This window comes from Chrysemys picta, chromosome 4 (assembly GCF_011386835.1).
Source record: "Chrysemys picta bellii isolate R12L10 chromosome 4, ASM1138683v2, whole genome shotgun sequence".
Classification (NCBI taxonomy): Eukaryota; Metazoa; Chordata; order Testudines; family Emydidae; genus Chrysemys; species Chrysemys picta.
In genome coordinates, this window is record NC_088794.1 from 12,450,806 (window position 1) to 12,474,959 (window position 24,154).

Consider the following 24,154-nt stretch of genomic DNA (forward strand, 5'->3'; position numbering starts at 1 on the left):
ACCAAGGACCCTGAGAGAGAGCGAGCAGCAGCTTAAAATCCTCCTCATGGAGGCAGCTCTTCAACCACAGTCGGACCCCACTCCGGGGACCCTACCACCAGAACGTTGTCTTCAGTGTGGAGCGTGCCGGCGCCCTCTTCAAGGGACCAGGCACCAAAGAAAGACGTGCCCAAGGAGCCTCAGCACCATCATGGAGCGTCTTGAGGACACTCCAGCCTTCGGCACGGGTCCCAGTCGCCAGCGCAGAAAAAGGAGAGGGTTGAAAGGGGTCGATCCCCAATACCTAGACCCAGAGACCAGCCATCAGTAGCACCACAATCGGGCCCCGGCTTTGAGACGCAAGGGGTGGCCATGTCGACACCTGCTGAGGCGAGGCAGTCGAGTCTGGACCAATCATGTTTGCCGAACCCCTCAGAGAGCCTGCCGCTTCCGTCAAGTCCTGAAGCATTTGGGGCAGTGCAGGACCTGCTCAGACTCACTGCACTGTTCTCGCCGCCCACACAGGAGAAGACGTTGGCATCGCAGGCTCCATCCCATACTGTGCAGTCTAAGGAAAAGCCGGCTATAACAACACGCTGTTCCCCGTCGCCAACCACAGATGCCAGCACCTCCATCCAGGGAGCAAAGTCCCCAGACTACCAACGCTCCACATCAAGAGGTGCGGCGCCACCTTGGTCCTCATATTCCGAGGCTTCTGAGTCGGACTCGTACCGCTCCGACTATAGTGGGAGCAGAAGGTCATCCCTCCAGGCACCATAGGAGGTCCCAAATGAGGCAGTGGGCCCCTCAATGGCAGAACCCAGCTCAGTTGCCCTTCTGGACTCCATGGACTTTCCACCAAGCCCAGGATTGGAGACAAGGCCCTTGCTTGGGTGCCACTTCAGTTGTGTCTGCTACGTTTGTCCCACCACGGCTGAGCAGCTACTTCCGGGTGTCGATGCTGGCACCTGAGTCAACATTGCTGACGTCGGCACCAACAGCAGCAGCCCCTTCGGCAGTGCACTCGGTTCCAGGGGCTCAGGTCACGACACCAACAGCACCCTTGGCACTGACTGTGGCACCGGCCCCTGCTAAGGCACCGACGCTGCCATCAACACTGCCTGCACCAATGTCAATGACCACCATGGCGCAGACACACTACCTAACTGTGCCTCTGGCACCGACCTGGGGGGCGATGTCGACGCTGATGCGCTTCTCAACACCAAGACCAGACCAGACCATCACTGTCCCCACTGGCTCATGTGATTCCTCCGGCGGGGATGGAAGGGAACAACCACCTCCCTTAGTGGCCGCCTCCTCATCTTCCCCAGATGAGGCGCTTGCAGGCTCTACCATTGCCTCAGCCCTGGAAGACTCCAGGATGTTGCAGCAGTTGCTCCGCCGGGTCGCACAGGGTCTGAGCATTAAGGCAGAAGTAGTTAGGGATGATGCAGACTCTATGGTAGACATCCTGCCCCCTTTGGGCCATTCCCATATTGTCTTACCGCTAATTAAGACCCTGGACACGAACAACACATCTTGAAGAACAGTTACGAGAACGTGAATAACCGTTCTTTTGCAGTACTGGAGTACCCATCAGTTCTAGGACTCCTGATGCCAGTGTCAACTTTCTTCCAACTCTTCTCCCTGCTGGAATCAGAAGTGTGCCGGGTTGCCAGGGCACTTGCAGAGGAGAGCCTCCTTGGTTCCTGACAGGACATTTCTTTTCCTGGATTTTTAAATGTAATATTTGTAATGTAAAAACTCATAAGAACATTAAAATGGTAATACTGGGTCAGACCAATGGTCTATCTAGCCCAGTATCCTGTGTTCCGACACTGGCCAGTGCCAGATGCTTTCAGAAAGAATTAACAAAGCAGGATAATTATGGAGTAATCCATTCCCTGTCGTCCAGTCCCAGCTTCTAGCAGTCAGAGAGAGGTTTAGCAACACCTGGAACATGGCATTGCATCTCTGACCATCTTGGCTGATACCCATTGATGGGCCTATCCTCCATGAACTTATCTAATTCTTTTTTGAACCCGATTATACTTTTAACCTTCACAAAATCCCCTAGCAACGAGTTCCACAGGGTGACTGTGCATTGTGTGAAGAAGTACGTCCTTGTATTTATTTTAAACCTGCTGTCTATTAATTTCATTGCATGCACAATAATTTCTGTAAGTCACTAATCAGGATATTCAAGCGCATTATATCAATAAGATATTTCTGAGAAAAAAGTCACCCTTTCTACAGACCTCTCTGATTTGAAGAATATCCTTCATCTCTTTTTCTCTCTCTTGTAATTTTTCAATAGTGCTCTCAAGATGTTTCTTTGCAGATAAAAGTTCTTGAACTTGTTCCTGTTTAAGAACATTGAGCTCAAAATTTACAAAATTAGGGCTTGGACATATGAAGAATACGCTTAATTGGCTAAATTCAACCCTAGTATACGTGAACATATTTTTTAATATAATTTCTAATTACACAATCAAATGTAGGACCATAAGTAACATCGTGTAATAAATACATATACATTGCAACCAAGTTAGACTACATTAATGATTTGGGGAATCTGTCTATGTACAATTTATTAATTCTAGTTGATATTATGAAGTTGTTCTTATGAAACTGTTGTATCATGGAACGTGGATGTGGAATCCACCATTTTCTGCCAGACCAAGAGCAACAGTCAATCATTAAACCTTAAACTGTTGCCTATTAAGGTGGAAACACCTTGGGCCAACAGGTTGGCACAGGCTGGGAGAAGCTAGTCCCTCCATCTCCTCTCCAGAGAGGGGGAGTGGAAAATCCCCAGTAGCAAAGGAACCAGGTATTATTGGTGGGCCGTATAACATGAGTGACAGGCTCACTGAGACAAACAGGAAACTTTGACAGCAGTGAGGATGACACCTGGGAGGAGGCGTGGGGAGGAGCTGGGATGGTCCAGTTTAACTGTGGGACCAGCCAAGATCAGAGAAAGTTAGCTGACCTAGAAAGGCTGTGTAGTGACAGAAGGATCCCAGACACCGCAGAGGACTCTGCCCATGCCCAAAAAAACTCTTCAAAGTGGTAACAAAATTGAGGCAAGAAAAACGCAAATATGTGCATTTATTATTTCGTATAAATCTGCCTCTCTCCCATGCTGTTAAGTAAAGAGTAAGTGTTTTAGAATCCTGTGCACAATCTGACTGATGGCTTTCACTATCACATGCCCCTAAAGGGTTAAACACAAGGCTAACACATTCAATAGGATTCTAGGGAACAAGCAAGAGCTGCTGGGGAGGCTTGCAGGAGATGGCACTCGTTTCAGGAGATATGCATTTGGACCACAGCATCCCCACTGCCAGGAGTTGTCAGACACAAAATCTGCACTTGGAGTGTATGCCTAAATGCCCAAAGCTAGGGACAATGCTAACCACCACCCTACCCCAGCAAACTAAAGGCATGTGGGAGTCAGTTTTTGCATCCCCTCACTGCAATCTGTCGAGTGCCTAGCAGGGTAAGCTTAACCAGATCTGTAACAAGGAGTCAGTGCTGGCCGAATCTAGGATTCATAGGGTCTGTAGTTGTCCCTAGGGTGACCAGATAGCAAGTGTGAAAAATCAGGACACTTTGCAAGGGCTTGGGCTGTGTATAGTAGCATATATAAGACAAAGCCCCTGATATCAGGACGGTCCTAATAATATTGGGAAGTCTGGTCACCCTAGTTGGCCCCTCAGTCTGTTCTAAGGGGAAGAACCCTCCCCACCTGATCGAATGATGTGGGATACAATTCCAGTGAAGGAATTGTGGCAACTGGGGCCCTGAATCCTTTTTATAGCTTCAGACCCCTGAAGGTTTTGTCTATAATGGGGCACTTGTAGTGCCCCAACAGGCACCGCTATCTACAGTTTGCCAACCTCTGTGAGCTGGGCATGCGCATCACTATAAATGAGAATCTTATGTACAGGCGATTCTCAAAGAAAAGCAACTTCCCTTGGGGGGGAAAAATTGACAAAAATTAGCTATAACTTTTGAAATAGTTAATTCAAGAGGTAACATAAATAAAATGAAATTTTAAGTACAATTAACAAGAAAATCCACATGGTCTAACCTTAAACTCTGAGTGGTCAGAGTCCCTAATTTCTCTCTCTTTTATTAATATCATTTTTTCTGATTGTTCACACACTAGCTGCTGCTCCAAATCTTTTTGAAGTTTTATTGACCTCTCCTAAATAGTAAAGGAAAATGTTTTAAAATGTATCTTTTAAAATGTACCAGTAAGCTGAGAAGATTTAGTAAGTATATGGGTTATTTTCAGTCATATTTTTACACAACAAAGAATACATACTACTCCCTCTCCCCCATCCCGCCCTCACTCAATGTCAATGCTGGAAGTGCCTCCCAGCCCATGCCTGGGTAAACCCCACAGATGACGGAATGGAAAGAGGACCATGAAATCCACTATGAACCATACTATGCGAATCTAATAAAAATTAAGAGTACTCAGATAATACAGTGATTGGCACTAGTATAAGAATCTACTGGATTTAAGGAATTCATACTGGCAGTGTCACAGATGACTGGCTCCCTTGTAAGAGGGGATGTGACCAGCTCCACCAATGCCCTAATTAATTAGCTCCTTCCCAGCCTGACACATGGGCCTTACAAAAGAGCTGAGGGCTGGCAGGCAAGGCAGGAGGCCAGGTACTCCCGGGGAACCAGCCTGGGAGACAGTGTTCTGTACCAGAGAGACTCAAAAGTAGCCCAGAAAGCAGCAGAAAAGAGGGTTCAGAAAATAAGCTGAAGAGAAGCCCACAAAGGGCAGAAAAAAACATTTTGTTTGTATGGACTTTTTAATAGGACTTTTGCTACCCCAGAAGGTGTTGTTTGTGACTTGACCAGAGGGCCAAGCCACATCTCCAGTACCAGCTTGTGTATGTGGAGTTTATTAAAGAGGCTCTGAAGAAGAGGGAAACAGAGGCAGAGTACTACAGAGCTACCCCAGGCAAGGAGTGCTGCAGAGCAGCCACACTCTGTTAGAGGATCAGCACCAGTTCCTGAAGGTACTTCCCTAAAGGGAAATTTCTACTATATGTCATTCCCTTCCATAATGATTCACTGGGGAAAAGGTTGGTAGAACTGCAATTCCTTGTTATGCCTGACATACTGGAAAAAATAGTGCCTCGTAGGGAGAAAATGTAATTCCACTGAAGTATTTCCAATGGGAAATTCAAAAGTGTCTGTAAGCACCCACAAAAGGCTCACACACTTCCTGCAATCCCACACCATGTCTGTAAAAATGTGAAAAATATATAGGATACCCTAGCGTGAGTACTTTGATGAAAGACTGTCTATGCTTCAAGCTGGAAGGTGTAAATTCCAGCTTGAGGAGACACACACACACACATTAGCTCCAATCGCACTAGCATGCTAAAAATAAGAGGGTAGCCGTGGCAATGCAAGCAGCTAGTTGCCTTGAACATATACCTGGCCTCTTGGACAGGTAAGTAGTTGGAGTGGCTAGCCCCACCTACTGCTCATGCCACTGCAGCTGCACTCTATTTGTAGCACATTAGTTTGATCAGAAAAAGCACAAGTATGTCTTGTGTTGAAATGTATACCTTCCAGCTCAAAAAGTAGACGTGCTCTTTGTTAAACATAATATTCTCAAAATTCTATAGCACTTTTTGTGTGAAGTTAGAAGTTTAACAATCCATACTGAACACCAAAATAGACAGGTTTCAGTGGTAGCTGTGTTAGTCTGTATCAGCAAAAAAAACGAGGAGTCCTTGTGGCACCTTAGAGGCTAACAAATTTATTTGGGCATAATTTATTTGGACAGTCGCTCTAAAAGAACTTACATTCTAGTTTTACAAACTAAAAGTTACAGAAAAAACCGACCACAGTGGAGATCCCAGAAGGTGGCATTAAATAATTTTTTAAAATTATTATTGGAATTCATTTCACACTTCAGCCTCAAATGTAATGTCAGAGGAGTTCAACAGGGGTAGGAGTTTGCAAACTTCATGGAAGAAATGAGTATTTAGAAAGGTATCTGAATGAAGACAGGGTGAATGCTTGGCATACCAAGACTAGGTCATCCCATCCATAAGAGATGGCATGCGAAAGGATGGAAGTGAAGAAGAAAATGAATAGGGCATCAAGGCTATCATTTCATAGCCATACACAGGAAGCAAACATAAGAGACGAAGTCCAAGACGTAGGCTATGGTGGAGTTGTGGAAGGCCTGGGCAAAGGGGAACCAGAAGTAGTATTCAGGGACTTCAAAAGAGATGAGTGAAATAGTCTAAATGATCGGTTAGAAAGTTAAGTTTAGTGGCAGCTTTTGAATAGATTGGAGATGGTTGATATGGGTCTCTAGGAAGCCTCTAGAAGGGACGCTGGACCCCAAACAAAAAATAAATGTCTTTAGACCAGTTTCAGAGTAGCAGCCGTGTTAGTCTGTATCCGCAAAAAGAACAGAAGTTCTTAACCTGGGGTGCACGCACCCCCTGGGGGTGTGAGATGCCCTTTCTGGGGGTGAGAGACATGCCAGATTTTTTTAGAAGGTAAATCATCGAAAACACAAATTAAGCATAGGCATGTAAGTACAACTACTTTGTTTCATCAAACCTATGTATTTATTAACATTATACATTTGTAATGATTACTGTGTTAAATTTTAACTGTGAAATTAAAATAAATATATAATTCTCTCTCTTTCATTCTATAGTTATGATATATCTAGGTTTAAAGAACTGACCTACTTCAATAATTTTTGATAAAGGGTGCGAGAATATATTTTTGAGAACCAAAGGGGTGCAGGCTGCAGTAAAGGTTAAGAACCACTGCTTTAGACTATTAACATGTAGGACAATTTATGTTTACCAAGGCTTCTGTCAGATCTTCAAGTTGTGTTTCTTTGTCACTTTTTAGTTTGGCCATCTCTTCTACAGCAAATACAATGTAAAGATATAATACAAAATGGATACAATTTTATATATTATCAACATTGTTTTCCCCCTCAAAAGCTTTTTAGGCCCCAATTCAATAAAGTACTTAATTCTGTACAAATGAGTAGCTTTATTGACTTCATTGGCACTGCATGTGCTCAAAATTACAAAATGTACTGAAGTATCTTGCTGAATCAGGGCCAAACATATTGCCTTTTTATTTTTAGTTTCAAGTCATGTATGAAAATTAATTTATATTTTACCACTGAATATATTTTTCTATGAAGTTAAAAAAGACACTGGCCCAAATCCAGAAATCTTGACTCAAGGCTATATTCTGCTCTAAATTATAGCTTGGTAACATGACTTAATTGAAAGCTGAGCTGGACAAATACTTCAAAAAAGTATTAGTGAACATACATTTCAATAAAAATTAAATCATTCACTTCAGTGGTATTCACAACCCTACTTATGTTTTCCACATACACATCTATAAGTGAATTGTTGTTTGCAAGAATGTACAGAGAAAGCCAGTTTTAGAATACTTATGCAAATGTCTTCTTGCACAAAGATTTGGACCACAAGTGTTCACATGGCTATCCTGAAATCTCACTGATTTTCCTCCTCCTGTTTAATAAAAGTTGCAGCTATTCAATCAGGAAGTAAATTCTGTAGTACTGTTTTTTAGACACCAATCACACATCACAAATAATGATTGCTAATATTCAAGACAAACAGTTCAAAAACACCTTTTGGCAGAAATATTTTTGCATAGGCATATATATATATATATATATATATATATATATATTATTTATTTATTTATAATAATATTAAAGTAATGAAAATCTTAGGGCCAGTATTCTGGATCAATTCAAATTCTGCTTCGCAAGGGATCTGGGAAAAAGAAGAAAAGGTAGTTTATGTTGTCATCTTTCTACTTCCTCAATCCTGGAACCGATCCTCAGTATAATTTAGAGCAGTCTAAAAAAGACAGGCACTCATCAACATTACACCACCAGAGGATCTCCCACACATTGATCATACACATACTACATCATGAATCAAAATACAAGACACTGGAGTGGGTATTATACAGATAACACCAACCTTCTCAGAGAACTAATACTGATATTTTTACCTGTAACCAGTTCTTGCAAAACAACTTATTCCTTTTTTGGCAAATCTTACCCAGTTCAACAGATTTATTTTGGAGCTCTGAGGCAAGTATTTCTGACTCTTCTTCAAGTTGCTTCAATCTATTTAAAAGCATAATTAAAAAACAATATTTTTCCATGTAGGATTTAAACTAGAAAAGTCAGTCATATTTCTATTGGAAATACAATATGTCTTTCTTCCTGCTAACAAGCAGATAGGTAAATATACTATGCATATAGGCAAGTAAGCTGTGAGAAATTTAAGTAACAAACATTCTTTCAACATGTTGCTTGAATACCAGGCATAATAAAATTACACCTCTACCCTGATATAACGCTGTCCTCGGGAGCCAAAAAAAACCCCGCATTATATCGAACTTGCTTTGATCCGCCAGAGCACGCAGCCCCGCCCCCCTGGAGCACTGCTTTACCGCGTTATATCCAAATTCATGTTATATCGAGTCTCATTATATCGGGATAGAGGTGTAGTTAAAAAAAATTAGTTAAAAATAAATTGATAAAAAGATACGTTCCCAACATTTAGATTTTTTTAAAATAAATGTTACATTTAAAAAAAAAAAAATCATGTCCAGATTTTACCCTTAGACCACTATGAATCTGGAGTAACCATAGAAAAGTCAGTGCAGTTACTCCAGATTTACACCAATTTATGTGAGAGACAGTTTCTACTAGTGACATGACATTATAGTGCAATGCAGTCAATCTCCTGAAAAACTCCATTAAAAGAATTGAATAAAATACCCACTTTATAGATCAAATTCTAGTTTTGCTGAGATTAATTTTGATTACCATCAATTACTTCTTGCAAAAAAACCCAAACATTTTAATAACAAATGAAATGAAAGAACATTAAGTAGCACTAAATAGTAATACTATTATATACCCACTGAATGTCCATATCACTACATTTATTATTATTGAATATTTCTATTGCAGTACTGCCTACAGGTCCCAACTGAGATTAGGGACACATTGTGCTAAATACAACATAGACACACTAAAAGAAAGAACCGATCCTAAAAAGCTAACTATTCAGAAAAAAAACCCCAAAGGATGTGGGAAATTAAGGATGATACTTTACAGGTAGAAAACTGAGGCACAGAGATTAGATAGTTTACTCTAGGTCACACAGAAAGCTCTACGGAAGAGCTGGGAACTGAACACTGTTTAGTGCCTTAAATCGCAAGATCATCCTTTCACTCTAAATGTAAATAATTTTTTAACCTATTTTGTTCTCTTTTCAGCAACTCTTTCAAATTAGAAACAGCAATTTCAAATTCTTCAACCACTGAGGCATGCAAAGCCCTAGTTTCTTTAAGTTCTTCCATTTGTGCTTCTTTTTCTACAGTGACTTCAATTAAGGTTTTCATTGCAGTCCGTAATTCGGTTTCTAAACTCTTCTGAGCAGTCTAAATAGAAAGAAGTGTAAAAAAATAAAATTTGTTGTAAATATGTGTAAGATGTTACCCCCCATATTCTTAATGGAAATGTGGTTATGATATAGGTATGACATATCTGAAATGTACTTTATACAAGATGGCTCATATAAGGTCTCATTGTGAAGGTTATGATTTACTGAATGTGTATATCCAATTTGTATGCATGTATCATTTTTGTATCTGAAGCTGGGAATATTGACCATGTCTCTGTATTTCAAATGTGCTACGTTGGATGAGGCCAAATAATGTTAGTGGCTTATTGAAGACAATGCACACAAGCATAAGGATTACCCCAGGAACTGTGTGCAATAGAAACCTCTCAGAGATAGCTCTACACAATGGGAACTGTTTGACCCAGGTCACAGCAAAAAAGCTTTCCAGCAAGTGGGGGGGGGGGAGATATAAAAGAGGGACAATGACAACATGAGTGGCCTTACTCTCCCTACAACAACACACCTGAAAATACCTGAAGAACAAAGACTGAACTGTGGGAAGTGCTGGTCCCAGGCTGGAAGGATTTTTAGCCTGTGTAAGAAAACCTGGGAAAGCCAAGGCAACTTGTGCCTTAAGAATCTGCCAGCCTGTTTATCACACAGGGTGAGAATTTGCTAATTTGTATCCTACCTATCTAGTGTGTTAAACTCAGTTTAGGACTTTTGTTTATTTACTAAGGTAATCTGCTTTGTTCTGTTTTCTATCCCTTTAGACACTTAAAATCTACCTTTTGTAGTTAATAAACTTATTTAGTTTATTATTAAACCCAGTTTATGTAATTTCTAAGGGGGGGAGAAGTCGTGCACATCTCTCTTCACATTGAGGAAGAGGGCAGATTTTTATAAGCTTGCACTGTATAAAAAAAATCTGCACAGCGCAAGACAGTATTATTTTGGGTTTATCTCCCAAAAGGGGTGTGCACGTGAGTGCTGGGGGAGTCCTCTCACACAGAGCTGACTTCAGTCTGGCTGTAGCTGGGTGTGGCCCTACCTGTGTGTGTGTGTGTGTGCTGCAAGAGGCCGGGGAGCCTAATTCAGCAAAACAGGGAGTGGGAACCCAGGCTGGTGGAGAAGGAGAGGTTCAGTGAAATCCTAGTACATCAGGTGGCATCCCAGAAGGGGGGTCCAACTCGTCACAATGTGTAGTAGCAAGCAATTACAATTCAGGGTTTGGATGAAAAGTACTGACAATTGCTTGTACAAATTACACGTTTACCTTATTTATATTACATTTTGATTTGTAAAAAAAAGTTAGAGCAAGTCATACCTCTGTTTTTTGCAGCAAAACTTTAGCTTCTTCCAGTTCTCCCATCAAATGTTTCTGTTTGCTCTGTGATTCTTTTAACATTTCTTTTTGTTGTTCTAAATGACAATTGTTACAGATAAGATATACACTAATGTTTCTAAACATTATGTCATGTACCAAACAATACATTTGATTGTACTCTACAATAATTTGTACGATATATGCCATTTAAATAATGTATCTATCTCAACGGTTTAGAAGAGAGACATGAGACAGCACTGCATACATATCACTTTTCATTATGTAAATATAAAATACAAGGAGTATCATACTTTATATATATTTTATTTATAAAATTTAACTAAATGTACCCATCCTAGGCACAACATGGTATAAAAAAACACCTAACTATAAAACTTACAACCCTCAAAAATAAATATTAATTATTCCTCATCTACCCAACGAATTAGGACTCTCCCCACAATTTTACAAAGCGAAGGAAACAGAAATAACTTCATTACTGATAAAATGATATAATTTTTTGTCAAAATCACTAAAAACATACCACTATTTTTAAGAAGTATTTAATTTAATTAAAAATGGCTGATTAACAGTTAAGAAGACTGAAGTCCTTTCTTTGTCCTTTGCAAGTTTCACTCAAAAACTCATCGACATGTCTCAACCATGAAATGGAAGACCCCTTCTAAAAGCAGTTCAGTTTCCAACTCCATTCAATCCTTTGCCTTTTGCCTGCCTACAAGAATGTCAACTCTAATGCCATCTGTAATGGTATTTTTTGGATATGTGGAAACATGTCCAATAGAGAAGAGTGAAGCCACCATTTATTTCATTGGCTGCTGAACAACTGCTGGAAACTAACAACTTTCAGTAACTAGTGACCTAAGGTGGTCTACACAAAAATTGTACCCTTTAGCTATATTGGGATAGTTAAAATGGAACTCCTCCCACAGTGTGGACACAGTTATACCAGTATAGCTTATTCCTATAATGGAATAAGCTATATTAGTATAAGAGTGTCCACACTAGCAGTAAAAAAAAAAACACCACCACAAATAATAATAACTACACCCCCGAAACAAATTATTACATCGGTACAAAAACTATGCGTCCATTATACCGCTACAAAAACTGCTGGCGTATTGAGACAAAAACAGCCTACCATGCTGAACAACATTGTGTCTCAATGTTCTTGTTCTTTCTCATCAATCTGTCTGTATCCATCTGTTGTCTCATTTTATACTTAGATTATGAACTTTTGGGAGCAGGGACTATCTTTTCTTTTGTTTGTACAGCACCTAGCACAATGGGGTCCTGGTCCATGACTGGGGCTCTTATTTAATACAATAATAAATAATTGTAGACCAGACCCTAGAGATGAAAGTTTGAACATACTGTTATGGCATAAGGTGCTAATTGTTTGTCCATTAGGGTGTCACTGATCTATAAGTCTATAATTAAAGAGACTGTGTGGATTAAAGCACTGGTCTGGCAGTTACAGCTTTGACACTCCTTTGTACTAAGAAGCAGGTGAACAATGCCAAGGCTCACTTTTCCAGGCCACGTGGTCTCAGTGAGTAGCCTTGGATTAAGGGTTTCACAGGTGTAATGTGCAGGGGCTGAGGGTGGGAAAAAAAGGACACAGGATGTGTTTAAAAGCGGCTGGGTTTGTTAGCAATTTGAGATTTTCCCTGGGGTGAGAGGAGAGCAAGACAACTGCTTCTTAGGACTGAGACAGGGGCACCTTACCTGAGGTTTCTACAAAAAGTATATGCTTATCCGATGTTTGTTACCAATTCCATTCAAGGAAACAGCACTTGTGTACATTTGGTAAACAAACAAATCACACTAACAAAATACCCAATTCCCGCTTCAAAACAGGAAAGTGATCTGCAAGGCCCCAATTTCCATCAGTGCTCAGCAAAAGAATAACCACCATGATCAATCTCTAGCTTTTCTGTCTCTTTCACTATTACAAATTATCCTATTTGGATTATAATTGTTACCTGTTGCTTCTTCTAAATCAATAATCTTATCCCTTGATTCCTGCAACTGAACTGTGATGTCTCTCATTTTATTGTCTTTTTCACCACTTTGCACAGTCAAAACTGATAGCTAATGAAGTGAAGAGCAATTACAATATATAAATAACAAGGTCTAGAAAAGACTACTAACTTCGTATTATTTTCACATTTGTATGTTATACGCAGGATTAGGATTTCATTACATAACTGTAGAAAAATGAATACTGCTCAAGAAAAAATAGGGAGGCATTAACCAAATGTCCACCAAAAAAAAGTGCTGCAGTCTAGAGACAGCAGATCTGCCATCAAAACTAGAGTGTAAGTTCCAACAGGATGGAGGTGTAGAAACTTATATTTAGGGAGAATGGAGTATCCGTTCAGACTCTCAAGTAGTCTCCTGCTGTCATTTCCTACACTTACACCAGTGCCTGGTCAGACTGCTTGACACTCCTCAGATCCATTCTCCCCATGAACCAACAGGTCCAACTTCTGACCCTTCTCAGATTAAAAAAAAATAAAGAAATAAAACCTTCTTTCCATACTATTGATTACACTCCTAATACCACCACCACAAGTTTCCACAATCTGCCCACCTTCCTTGGCACCCTCAATACCATGACAACACCCTATTCTCTCTTCTAGTCTCAGTATTCCTCTAGTCAGTCCCTGGTCTGATCTGTTTCCTGATCCTTCCTCCCAGCTTCTGCATCATTGTCCTTCCCCCATCTCTTCTTCACCAGCAGATGTGGAATGAACCTTGCTCAAATATGAGGACTGTCAGAACTCAGTACTTATTTTTATGGTGCTTTGTGGTGAAAAAAATAATAGCATATAACTCCCATTAACATTTTAATTCAAACACCACAAAGCAAAAAGCACACAATTTAAATATCACTTATAATAATAATTTTCATCCTTCAAAAGTACAAAATCTTTTACAGACAAAGCACCTTTTAAAGAATTATTTTGGTTTTTCTGCACTCCAACTAAATTAGTCAACAACAACAAAAATCAATCAAAATTAGTTGAAATTTTTGCTCCATATAATGCAAATTATATTTCCAAATAAAAATGTACAAATTGGACTTTACACTAAACAAACCTGCTTTTCCTTGACATTTATTTCCATTTTGTATTCTTTTTCAAGCTGTTCTACTTTTTCTGCTGCTTCTTTTACTTCAGAAATAAAATAAAGTGAATACTTAGTACTTAAACTAAATATACTTCAAGAAATCAAATATAATTATTTTAAAATATATGTATATTTGTATAGCTTTTTCATTATAGATTTACTGCTGAAGTTATGTTTGAAGTTATGAACCATTAAGAGAAAATATTTTTTGCACTGTCTCTCTACAGATTTATTCCAGTATTATGTAAAATGGGAAGTCAATGAGAATTTCATGTATAGAAATGATGCAAGGCTGGGGACTTAAGTGTAAATAAGTAATTAATGAGCCCAAATTTTTTGCTGGTATAAACCAGTGCAGCTTCATCATATATCAAGAAGGTAACTACAGAAAACAAGCAGTGCCATTGTGGGTGGGCTCCATAATTAGAAAAACAGTGTCTGAAAGATGCTTATGGTGATATGTACTAATACAAAACCCTAAAACAGAATTAAAACAAGAACAAAGCTGACAGGCAGCAGCACAGACAGCTGCAGCGGCACAGGAGCCAGCAAACAGAGCTGTAAACAGGGGAGTTTGAGTGGGAGTTTGCAAGGGAAGACTAAGAGGAAGGCAGAGGAATAGACAGGCTAGTGAAGGGAGTGTCTGGTGTTCTGGCAGTGTTTTGGTGCTCGTTGGGGGCTTGCTTTGCTGTGGGTGGTGGTGTTTTGGTTTGGTTTGTGTTTCATGGACTAACAGGATTTACGTGGGAAGGCTATGACAGATACAGAGGCAGCAGGGGTAGTGACCCAAGCAGTGGAAGACACAATAAAGATGACTGGATGTGGAAGCTGCGGCATGTACATGATCCTGGAGAGGGTACATGAAAAGAGTTTTGTCTGCATGAAGTGCCACCTGATAGAGCTGATGGAAGAAAAGATCAGAGGATTGGAGATGCAGGTGGACACTCTGCTTGAGTTTAGAAGGGGGTTCAAGCAGATGATGGAGCAAAGACACGAGGAGGCTGAAGGGAAAAGCTCAGACTTGCAGATGGAAGCAGGACAAAAGAACTCTGAGGGGAGACTGCTAGGTGAGGAAAGTGGACAGTGGATGCATGTGACTAAGAGAACCAGGCAGAGGAAAAGATGGGCTAGTGAAGGAGAAATAGAGCGCAGGAACAGGTTTGCGGAGTTGGAAAATGAAGAAGGGGCACAGCAGATGGTCACTGAAGATGAGAGGGCAAGGAAGAAGAGAAGAGCAGCTAGTCCTATAGGAAGAGGGGAAGAGTCAATGGAGATAACACCAAATATGAGCCCCAGGAGGATACGGGCTGGGTTACAGAGGATTGCAAGGGAGAATAGGAATCGAGAGGACTTGCAGCCAGAGGGAACAGGGGATACACCGGAGAATTGCACCATCACCAGGAAAAGGCAGGTTTACGTGATTGGGGACTCCTTACTGAGAATAGACAGGCCTGTAACCAGAGCTGATCCAGAGAACAGAAGGGTGTGCTGTCTGCCAGGTGCTAAGATACAGGATGTGGACCTGAGGCTGAAGAGGATCCTAATGGGAGCAGGAAAGAATCCACTGATTGTCCTTCATATGGGAACAAATGATACGGCTAGATTCTCGCTGGAACGTATCAAGGAAGACTAGGCTAGGCTGGGGAAGACACTTAAGGAAATCGAGGCTCAGGTGATCTTCAGTGGGATTCTGCCTGTTCCTAGAGAAGGGCAACAAAGGTGTGACAAGATTATGACCATCAATAGATGACTCAGGCAGTGGTGCTATAAGGAGGGCTTTGAGATGTATGGCCACTGGGAGTCATTCATGGACAGAGGACTGTTCCTCAGGATGGACTTCACTTGAGTAGGGAGGGAAATAGACTTCTAGGATGGAGGTTGGCACAACTGATTAAGAGAGCTTTAAACTAGGAATCTGGGGGAGATGTCCAGGTAATCTCCACACCGGATTTTAACATTGAGAGGGAAGAAAACAAAGTAAGAAAGGATACAGCCGTGGGTAGGAGAATGGACATAAGGAAGAAGGGTAGTGTAGATACCAGTCTAATAGGTGATACTGGCAGTACAATGTCTGTGCCTAATGGAGTAAAGAATGTGAGCGAAGCCAAACAGCAAAAATTAAGATGTTTGTACGCCACTGCGAGGAGCCTAGGTAAAAAAAAAAAAAAAATGGAGGAACTAAAGTTACTGGTGCAGGACGTGAAACCAGATATTATAGGGATAACAGAAACATGGTGGAATAGTAGTCATGACAGGAGTACAGGTATTGAAAGGTATATGCGGTTTAGGAAAGACAGAAATAAAGGCAAAGGTGGTGGAGTAGCCTTGTATATCAATGATGAGGTAGACTGTAAAGAAGTAAGAAGGGATGGAATGGATAAGACAGAGTCTGTCTGGGCAAAAAATCACATTGGGGAAGAAAGCTACTAGAGCCTCCGCTGGGATAGTGCTTGGGGTGTGCTATAGACCGCCGGGATCCGATTTGGATATGGATAGAGACCTCTTTAATGTTTTTAACGAAGTAAATACTAATAGGAATTGTGTGACCATGGGAGACTTTAATTTCCCAGATATAGACTGGAGGAGAAGTGCTAGTAATAATAATAGGGCTCAGATTTTCCTGGATGAGATAGCTGATGGATTCCTTCACCAAGTAGTTGCTGAACCAACAAGAGGGGATGTGTGGCAAGGCGACGACTCACGAGCACGGCGCCTCCTGCTGGTCGTCCTGGGAATTAGCTCTTCCAGCCCAAAGCGCCCTCTGCAGGCCGGTGTCTTGCCTGTCGCTGGCCCCCGTGTCCCTCCTGGACCCCGGTGCCCCTCTACGTCAGGGTTCTGCCCCAGCAGTAAGCTACAATCTAGGTCCCCCCACCCAGGGGAACCCCAAACCTCTATCCATCTTGCCTCAGTGGCTACTGCCAGTCACCATCTAGCCCCCACTCACTGGGGCAGACTGCAGTCTGTAAACCACTCATCATTGGCAACGTGGGGGTTAGGACCTGCTGCCTTTGCCTATCTTTGGGCTGCCCTTCTGCAGCCCCAGTACCTTTTCATAGGCCCTTTTCAAGGCCTGCAGCCTGAGGTTTTATCAGGCTGGAGCTCCCCAGTTCCCTCTGCCCTTTCCCAGCACTGCTCCACTTCAGGTACCCTTCTCAGCTTGCAGGCAGCCAGGTCCTTGTCTCTCAGAAGCCAGAGAGAGAGACTCCCTTTTTGAGCTCCTGGCTCACAGCCCTTTTATAGGGCCAGTTGCAGCCTGATTGGGGCGTGGCCCCAGCTATGGCTGTTTCCCAATCAGCCTAGCCTTTTGCATTGGTAGCCCTCTCCAGGGCTGCTTTCATCCCCTATTCTGTAGGAGTGGGGCAACTGCTCCACTACAGGATGCCATTTAGAAGAAATAGTTGTAGGGGACAACCTTGGTTCGAGCGATCATGAGCTAATTCAGTTCAAACTAAATGGAAGGATAAACAAAAATAGATCTGTGACTAGGGTTTTTGATTTCAAAAGGGTTAACTTTAAAAAAAATAAGGAAATTAGTTAGGGAAGTGGATTGGACTGAAGAACTTGTAGATCTAAAGGCGGAGGAGGCCTGGAATTACTTCAAGTCAAAGTTGCAGAAACTATCAGAAGCCTGCATCCCAAGAAAGGGGAAAACATTCATATGCAGGAGTTGTAGACCAAACTGGATGAGCAAGCATCTCAGAGAGGTGATTAAGAAAAAGCAGAAAGCCTACAAGGAGTGGAAGATGGGAGGGATCAGCAGGGAAAGCTACCTTATTGAGGTCAGAACATGTAGGGATAAAGTGAGAAAGGCCAAAAGCCATGTAGAGTTGGACCTTGCAAAGGGAATTAAAACCAATAGTAAAAGGTTCTACAGCCATATAAATAAGAAGAAAACAAAGAAAGAAGAAGTGGGAGCGCTAAACACTGAGGATGGAGTGGAGATTAAGGATAATCTAGGCATGACCCAATACCTAAACAAATACTTTGCCTCAGTCTTTAATGAGGAGCTTAGGGATAATGGTAGGATGACAAATGGGAATGAGGATATGACGGTAGATATTACCACATCCGAGGTAGAAGCCAAACTCAAACAGCTTAATGGGACTAAATCGGGGAGCCCAGATAATCTTCATCCAAGAATATTAAAGGAACTGGCACATGAAATTGCAAGCCCATTAGCAAGAATTTTTAATGAATCTGTAAACTCTGGGGTTGTACCGTATGACTGGAGAATTGCTAACATAATTACTATTTTTAACAAAGGAAAAAAAGGTGATCCAGGTAACTACAGGTCTGTGAGTTTGACATCTGTAGTATGCAAGGTCTTGGAAAAAATTTTGAAGGAGAAAGTATTTAAGGACATTGAGATCAATGGTAATTGGGACAAAATACAACATGGTTTTACAAAAGGTAGCTCGTGCCAAACCAATCTGAGCTCCTTCTTTGAGAAGGTAACAGATCTTTTAGACAAAGGAAACGCAGTGGATCTAATTTACCTCAATTTCAGTAAGGCATTTGATATGGTTCCACATGGGGAATTATTAGCTAAATTGGAAAAGATGGGGATCAATATGAAAACTGAAAGGTGGATAAGGAACTGGTTAAAGGGGAGACTACAACGGGTCATACTGAAAGGTGAACTGTCAGGCTGGAGGGAGATTACTAGTGGAGTTCCTCAGGGATCGGTTTTGGAACCAATCTTATTTAATCTTTTTATTACTGACCTTGGCACAAAAAGTGGGAATGTGCTAATAAAGTTTGTGGATGACACAAAGCTGGGAGGTATTGCCAATACAGAGAAGGACCGGAATATCATACAGGAAGATCTGGATGACCTTGTAAACTGGAGTAATAGTAATAGGATGAAATTTAATAGTGAAAAGTGCAGGGTCATGCATTTAGGGATTAATAAGAATTTTTGTTATAAGCTGGGGACGCAACACTTGGAAGTAACAGAGGAGGAGAAGGACCTCGGAGTATTGGTTGATCACAGGATAACTATGAGCTGCCAATGTGATATGGCTGTGGAAAAAGCTAAGGCGGTCTTGGGATGCATCAGGTGAGGTATTTCCAGTAGAGATAAGGAGGTGTTAGTACCGTTATACAAGGCACTGGTGAGACCTCATTTGGAATACTGTGTGCAGTTCTGGTCTCCCATGTTTAAGAAGGATGAATTCAAACTGGAACAGGTACAGAGAAGGGCTACTAGGATGATCCGAGGAATGGAAAGGAGACTCAAAGATCTTAGCTTGTTTAGTCTAACCAGAGCCGGCTCAGGCTTTTTTGCTGACCCAAGCGGCAAAGGAGGGGGGAAAAAAAAGCCGCGATCGGCGGCACTTCGGCGGTGGGTCCTTCGGTCCGAGAGGGACCCGCCGCCGAATTGCTGCCGAAGACCCAGATGTGCCGCCCCTTCCCATTGACCGCCCCAAGAACTTGCTTCGTTCGCTGGTGCCAAGAGCCAGCCCTGAGCCTAACCAAAAGAAGGCTGAGGGGAGATATGATTGCTCTCTATAAAAATATCAGAGGGATAAATACCAGGGAGGGAGAGGAATTATTTAAGATCAGTACCAATGTGGATACAAGAACAAATGGATATAAACTGGCCATCAGGACGTTTAGACTTGAATTAGATGAAGGTTTCTAACCATCAGAGGAGTAAAGTTCTGGAACAGCCTTCCAAAGGGAGCAGTGGGGGCAAAAAGACATAGCTGGCTTCAAGACTAAGCTTAGAATATCAGGATTGGAAGGGACCTCAGGAGGTCATCTAGTCCAACCCCCTGCTCAAAGAAGGACCAATCCCCAGACAGATTTTTACCCCAGTTCCCTAAATGGCTCCCTCAAGGACTGAACTCACAACCCTGGGTTTAGCAGGCCAATGCTCAAACCACTGAGCTATCCCTCCCCCCCAGTTTATGATAAGTTTATGGAGGGGATGGTATGATGGGATAGCCTAATTTTGGCAATTAATTGATCTTTGACTATTAGCGATAAATATGCCCAATGGCCTGTGAGGGGATGTTAGATGGGGTGGGATCCGAGTTACTATAGAGAATTCTTTCCTGGGTGTCTGGCTGGTGAATCTTGCTCACATGCTCAAGGTTTAGCTGATCGCCATATTTGGGGTCAGGAAGGAATTTTCCTCCAGGGCAGATTGGCAGAGGCCATGGGGGTTTTTCGGCTTCCTCTGCAGCGTAGGGCAAGGGTCACTTGTTGGAGGATTTTCTGCACCATGAAGTCTTTAAACCATAATTTGAGGACTTCAATAGCTCAGACATAGGTTGGGGGTTTGATACAGGAGTGGGTGGGTGAGATTCTGTGGCCTGCGTTATGCAGGAGGTCGGACTAGATGATCATAATGGTCACTTCTAACCTTAAAGTCTATGATTCTATGACAGGAAAATAAATGTATGCAGTGTTGTTGTAGCCATGTTAGTCCCAGTATATTAGAGAGACAAGGTGGGTGAGGCAATATCTTTTATTGGACCAAATTCTGTTGGTGAGAGAGAGAGAGAGATTTTTAGAGCTATACAGCACTCTTTGGGTTTGGAAAATGCACTAAATACCCCAACAACAACTATGTGGGTGAAACAAGACAATCACTATACTCAAATTAACTCTCACAGAAAAATGATAAAAGACAAAAAATATGGTATCATAGAATCATAGGCCTGGAAGGGACCTCGAGAGGTTATCTAGTCCAGGCCCCTGCACTCATAGCAGGGCTAAGTATTATCTAGACCATCCCAGACAGGTGTTTGCTTATCACTTGTGCATGAACACTTTTCACAAAGCAATTACTTTATATCTGACCTATAAGTCCACATCCTCATTGGAAACCTGCATAACACCTTCAAAGAATGAACCTGGGAGATTAAATTCATAATTTTGCTAGATTCTAAAAATCTTGGACTGAATTTATGGCTTATCACAACAATCTGTAACCTACTTACCCCCCCAATAACTGGGGTGGTGTTAACAGGCACTTCACCTTCAATGGTCCCTTGAGATGTGTGTTAACTTTTTATGCTAAACAATCTGTCACCGCTTGTATTTAGCTGAACCTGTGACTCTGAGTACAATTCTTAGACCTGAAGAGGAGCTCTGTGCAGCTTGAAAGCTTGTCTCTCTCACCAACAGAATAAAAGATATTACCTCCCTATCTCTCTGGTGAATAATGTTATTTTCAAGCTTTTAGAGCAGTGTTTCTCAACCTGCGGCCCGCTTGCGGCCCAATCAGCACAGAGCTACGGCCCATGTGACATCCTCAGGGCCACAGAGGTAGCATTGGATGTGGCCCACAATGGTAAATAGGTTGAGAACCACTGTTTTAGAGTATTACAAGTATACAGGTTCCAAACCTACTCCCAGTATATTAAAGGGAGTTTTGCCATTGACTTTAAGGGGAGTAAGATTAGGCCAAATGAGTACAAAGAATGGATGAGAATCTCTTTTATACCCCTTTTTAGAACCTAGTTGACCTTCCTCAGGAATTGTTGCCATATTGTGGAACCAAGTTATGCTGTAATAAGGGCATCTGCTCCCCTTACCACCACATAAGCATGTCCTATAATCATGCTTAACAGTGTGCCTATAATTCATTGGTTCTAATAAATCCCATCATTCCTGCCAAAAGTGCATGTTATGCTATCTCCAAGGATCAAAGAGATTGTTACATATACAGAGTACATTATGAGTATTGTAAACATTAGGCAGAATTCTCACATTTAAAACACATTTCCAATCTGGAGTTCTCTGCTTGCACACGAAGTTCTTCAAAAGCCAATATCATTCTCTAAAAAATAAAATATAGCAATAAATGTTCACAGACAAATGATTTCCTATAATGAAAAAGGAATGTACATACAATTTAAAAATATGCAGTATTATAAGCCAATGGTAATGTTTCCAGATTAAAAAATACTTTGTTAAAACAGAGTTACAGTTGTGAACAGACAGCTATTAATTTAAATCAATATTATTAGAACACTAATTATTTTAAAAATTAGAAATTCAAGTAATTCCATACTTAGATGGTAAGTTCTTTAGAGCAGGGACCATCTTTTTGCTAGCTATTTGTACAGTTTTTAACATAATGGAGCCCTGGTGCACAACATGGGGTGCCTAGGTGCTATCACAGTACAAATAATAAATAAAAGTCAAAGGTTAAAAAGACAAACATTTAACTTAACTATTTTAATATCATATTCTCTACCCCAGATAAAAATGCCTTTCCCTTCTCATTGACAAATATTCAAAATTCTCACTATATCCCCACGGAACTTCAGAAAAAAACTTAAGGTCAAATGTACTTTGCAAGACTCTACTGATAGTTTTACAATTACTTTGTTTAAAATACCAAAGTCCAGACAAAAAATTGTGCAAGAGAACTTAATACCTCCCTAATCTTCCATTTACTCATCTGTTCCTCCACAAAATATATTAAGGGTTTGTCTACACTACCACTTAAGTTGATGTAACTTAGTCATTTAGGGATGTGAAAAAGCCACCCCCCTGAGCGACATAATTTCCATCGACTTAAAGTGGCATATACACCATGCTATGTCAGCGGGAGACACTCTCCCGCCAACATAGCTTCCACCTCTCGCTGGGGTGGAGTAATTATGACGACAGGAGAGTGCATAGTGCGGTAGTGTAGACCAGCCTTAAGACTAAATGTTCACTCTACTTACTATGCTGTACTTAAAACTGGTGTATATTTTCAATTCTTATGTCATAATATAATTGTATTGCACCTTATAATGTTTGTAAGCATGTTTTGTATGAACACGTATACATTTTTCAAATAAAGTTCTTTATGTTAAAAAAAACACCACCAACCGACTAGAACAAACTCTTATAATTATGTTCTTATCAAAGACTTGGGCACTTGGCACCAGTAGCTGCCCAAGTGACAATGGAAGGGAATGCTGGAGAGACTGTGGGAATTCTTGTTTTATTTTTATAAACAATCCACGTGACTCAGTTTTACTTTGTATTGTTACCCACTAGGTGCAAAGAGGTTAACTTCTCCCCAGACACAGAGAAGCGAGACATAAGTGGATGTCACCCTTGAGAGACAATGGGAGACCCAATGACTGAAAATTAACTTTTAACTGTCTGGGAGACAAGGAAGGCTGCATCTACAACAGGGGTAGGCAACCTATGGCACGCCTACCACCTTCGGCACGCGAGCTGATTTTCAGTGGCACTCACACTGCCTGGGTCCTGGCCACTGGTCCAGGGGTTCTGCATTTTAATTTAATTTTAAATAAAGCTTCTTAAACATTTTAAAAACCTTATTTACTTTACATACAACAATAGTTTAGTTATATATTATAGACTTAGAGAAAGAGACCTTCTAAAACAGTTTAAAATGTATTACTGGCATGCGAAACCTTAAATTAGAGTGAATAAATGAAGACTCGGCACACCACTTCTGAAAGGCTGCTGACCCCTGATCTATAAGTTGCAACTAGAATGGTTTTTGAGACTTGCTGCTGCCCAGAGCAGCGAGACAGGTTCAGAGAGAGTGAGACTAGGATAGATTCAAGGATGTCATGGAACAGTGCACAGTTGTTTTCTGCAAATATAGACTCTATTAAGTTTTCCGTGATGATCTAAGGACTCTCAAATGTGGTGTTCCAACTGACTAATAAATGCCGGCTTGTTTTGAAAAGGCTACCCTCTGTCACTGCAAATACTGGTTATATTGCTCCATAAAGTAGTGGAAGTTTCTAAAAGGAGTCTGAACTTGTTCAGACTTGCTGTAGAACCACAGAGAAAAATCAAGAGTGCTGGCGCCTAAAGGCCCAGCCTCGGAGTTGTACAACTGTGGGTCTCACCCTTGTAAAAAGCAAAGGGCTTGGCAAAAAATAGGGATACTCCAAAGAAACTGTATAAAGGCTGGGGCTATAAGGATCCCGGGATTTGGGTCCTCAGTTTTGGCAGGTCTACAACCCAGGTTTTTTTTGTTTGTTTGTTTGGGGGGTGGGGGGCTGGGTCTCAGACAGTCCCTTGTCGCCACCAGTGAAGACAGACAAAGCAGTATCTCACTAGTCCTAGAAGATCAGGACTCACAGGAAGGTCCTATTGGAATGCCCAAGGCCTAGAGCCATCTGATTGGCTCACACCCACTACTTACACCAGGAAGTGTCCCAGGCAGGGCTGTCCGAGCAACTGTGCAGACTCTTTGATGATGCTGCAACAG

The 24,154-nt window shown here is 41.4% G+C and overlaps 1 protein-coding gene across 1 annotated transcript in view; it reads right to left on the minus strand.

Moving 5' to 3' along the window:
- SYCP1 (synaptonemal complex protein 1) overlaps positions 1-24,154 on the minus strand; it is a 70,859-nt gene that overhangs the window by 39,315 nt on the left and 7,390 nt on the right. The window contains exons 8-16 of the mRNA XM_065591012.1: positions 21,670-21,739; positions 13,918-13,991; positions 12,798-12,906; positions 10,795-10,889; positions 9,320-9,504; positions 8,109-8,176; positions 6,853-6,914; positions 4,076-4,192; positions 2,238-2,342 (exon numbers count right to left, since the gene is read on the minus strand). Coding sequence (XP_065447084.1) covers positions 2,238-2,342; positions 4,076-4,192; positions 6,853-6,914; positions 8,109-8,176; positions 9,320-9,504; positions 10,795-10,889; positions 12,798-12,906; positions 13,918-13,991; positions 21,670-21,739 — 885 coding nt within the window. The remainder of the gene's footprint in view (positions 1-2,237; positions 2,343-4,075; positions 4,193-6,852; positions 6,915-8,108; positions 8,177-9,319; positions 9,505-10,794; positions 10,890-12,797; positions 12,907-13,917; positions 13,992-21,669; positions 21,740-24,154) is intronic.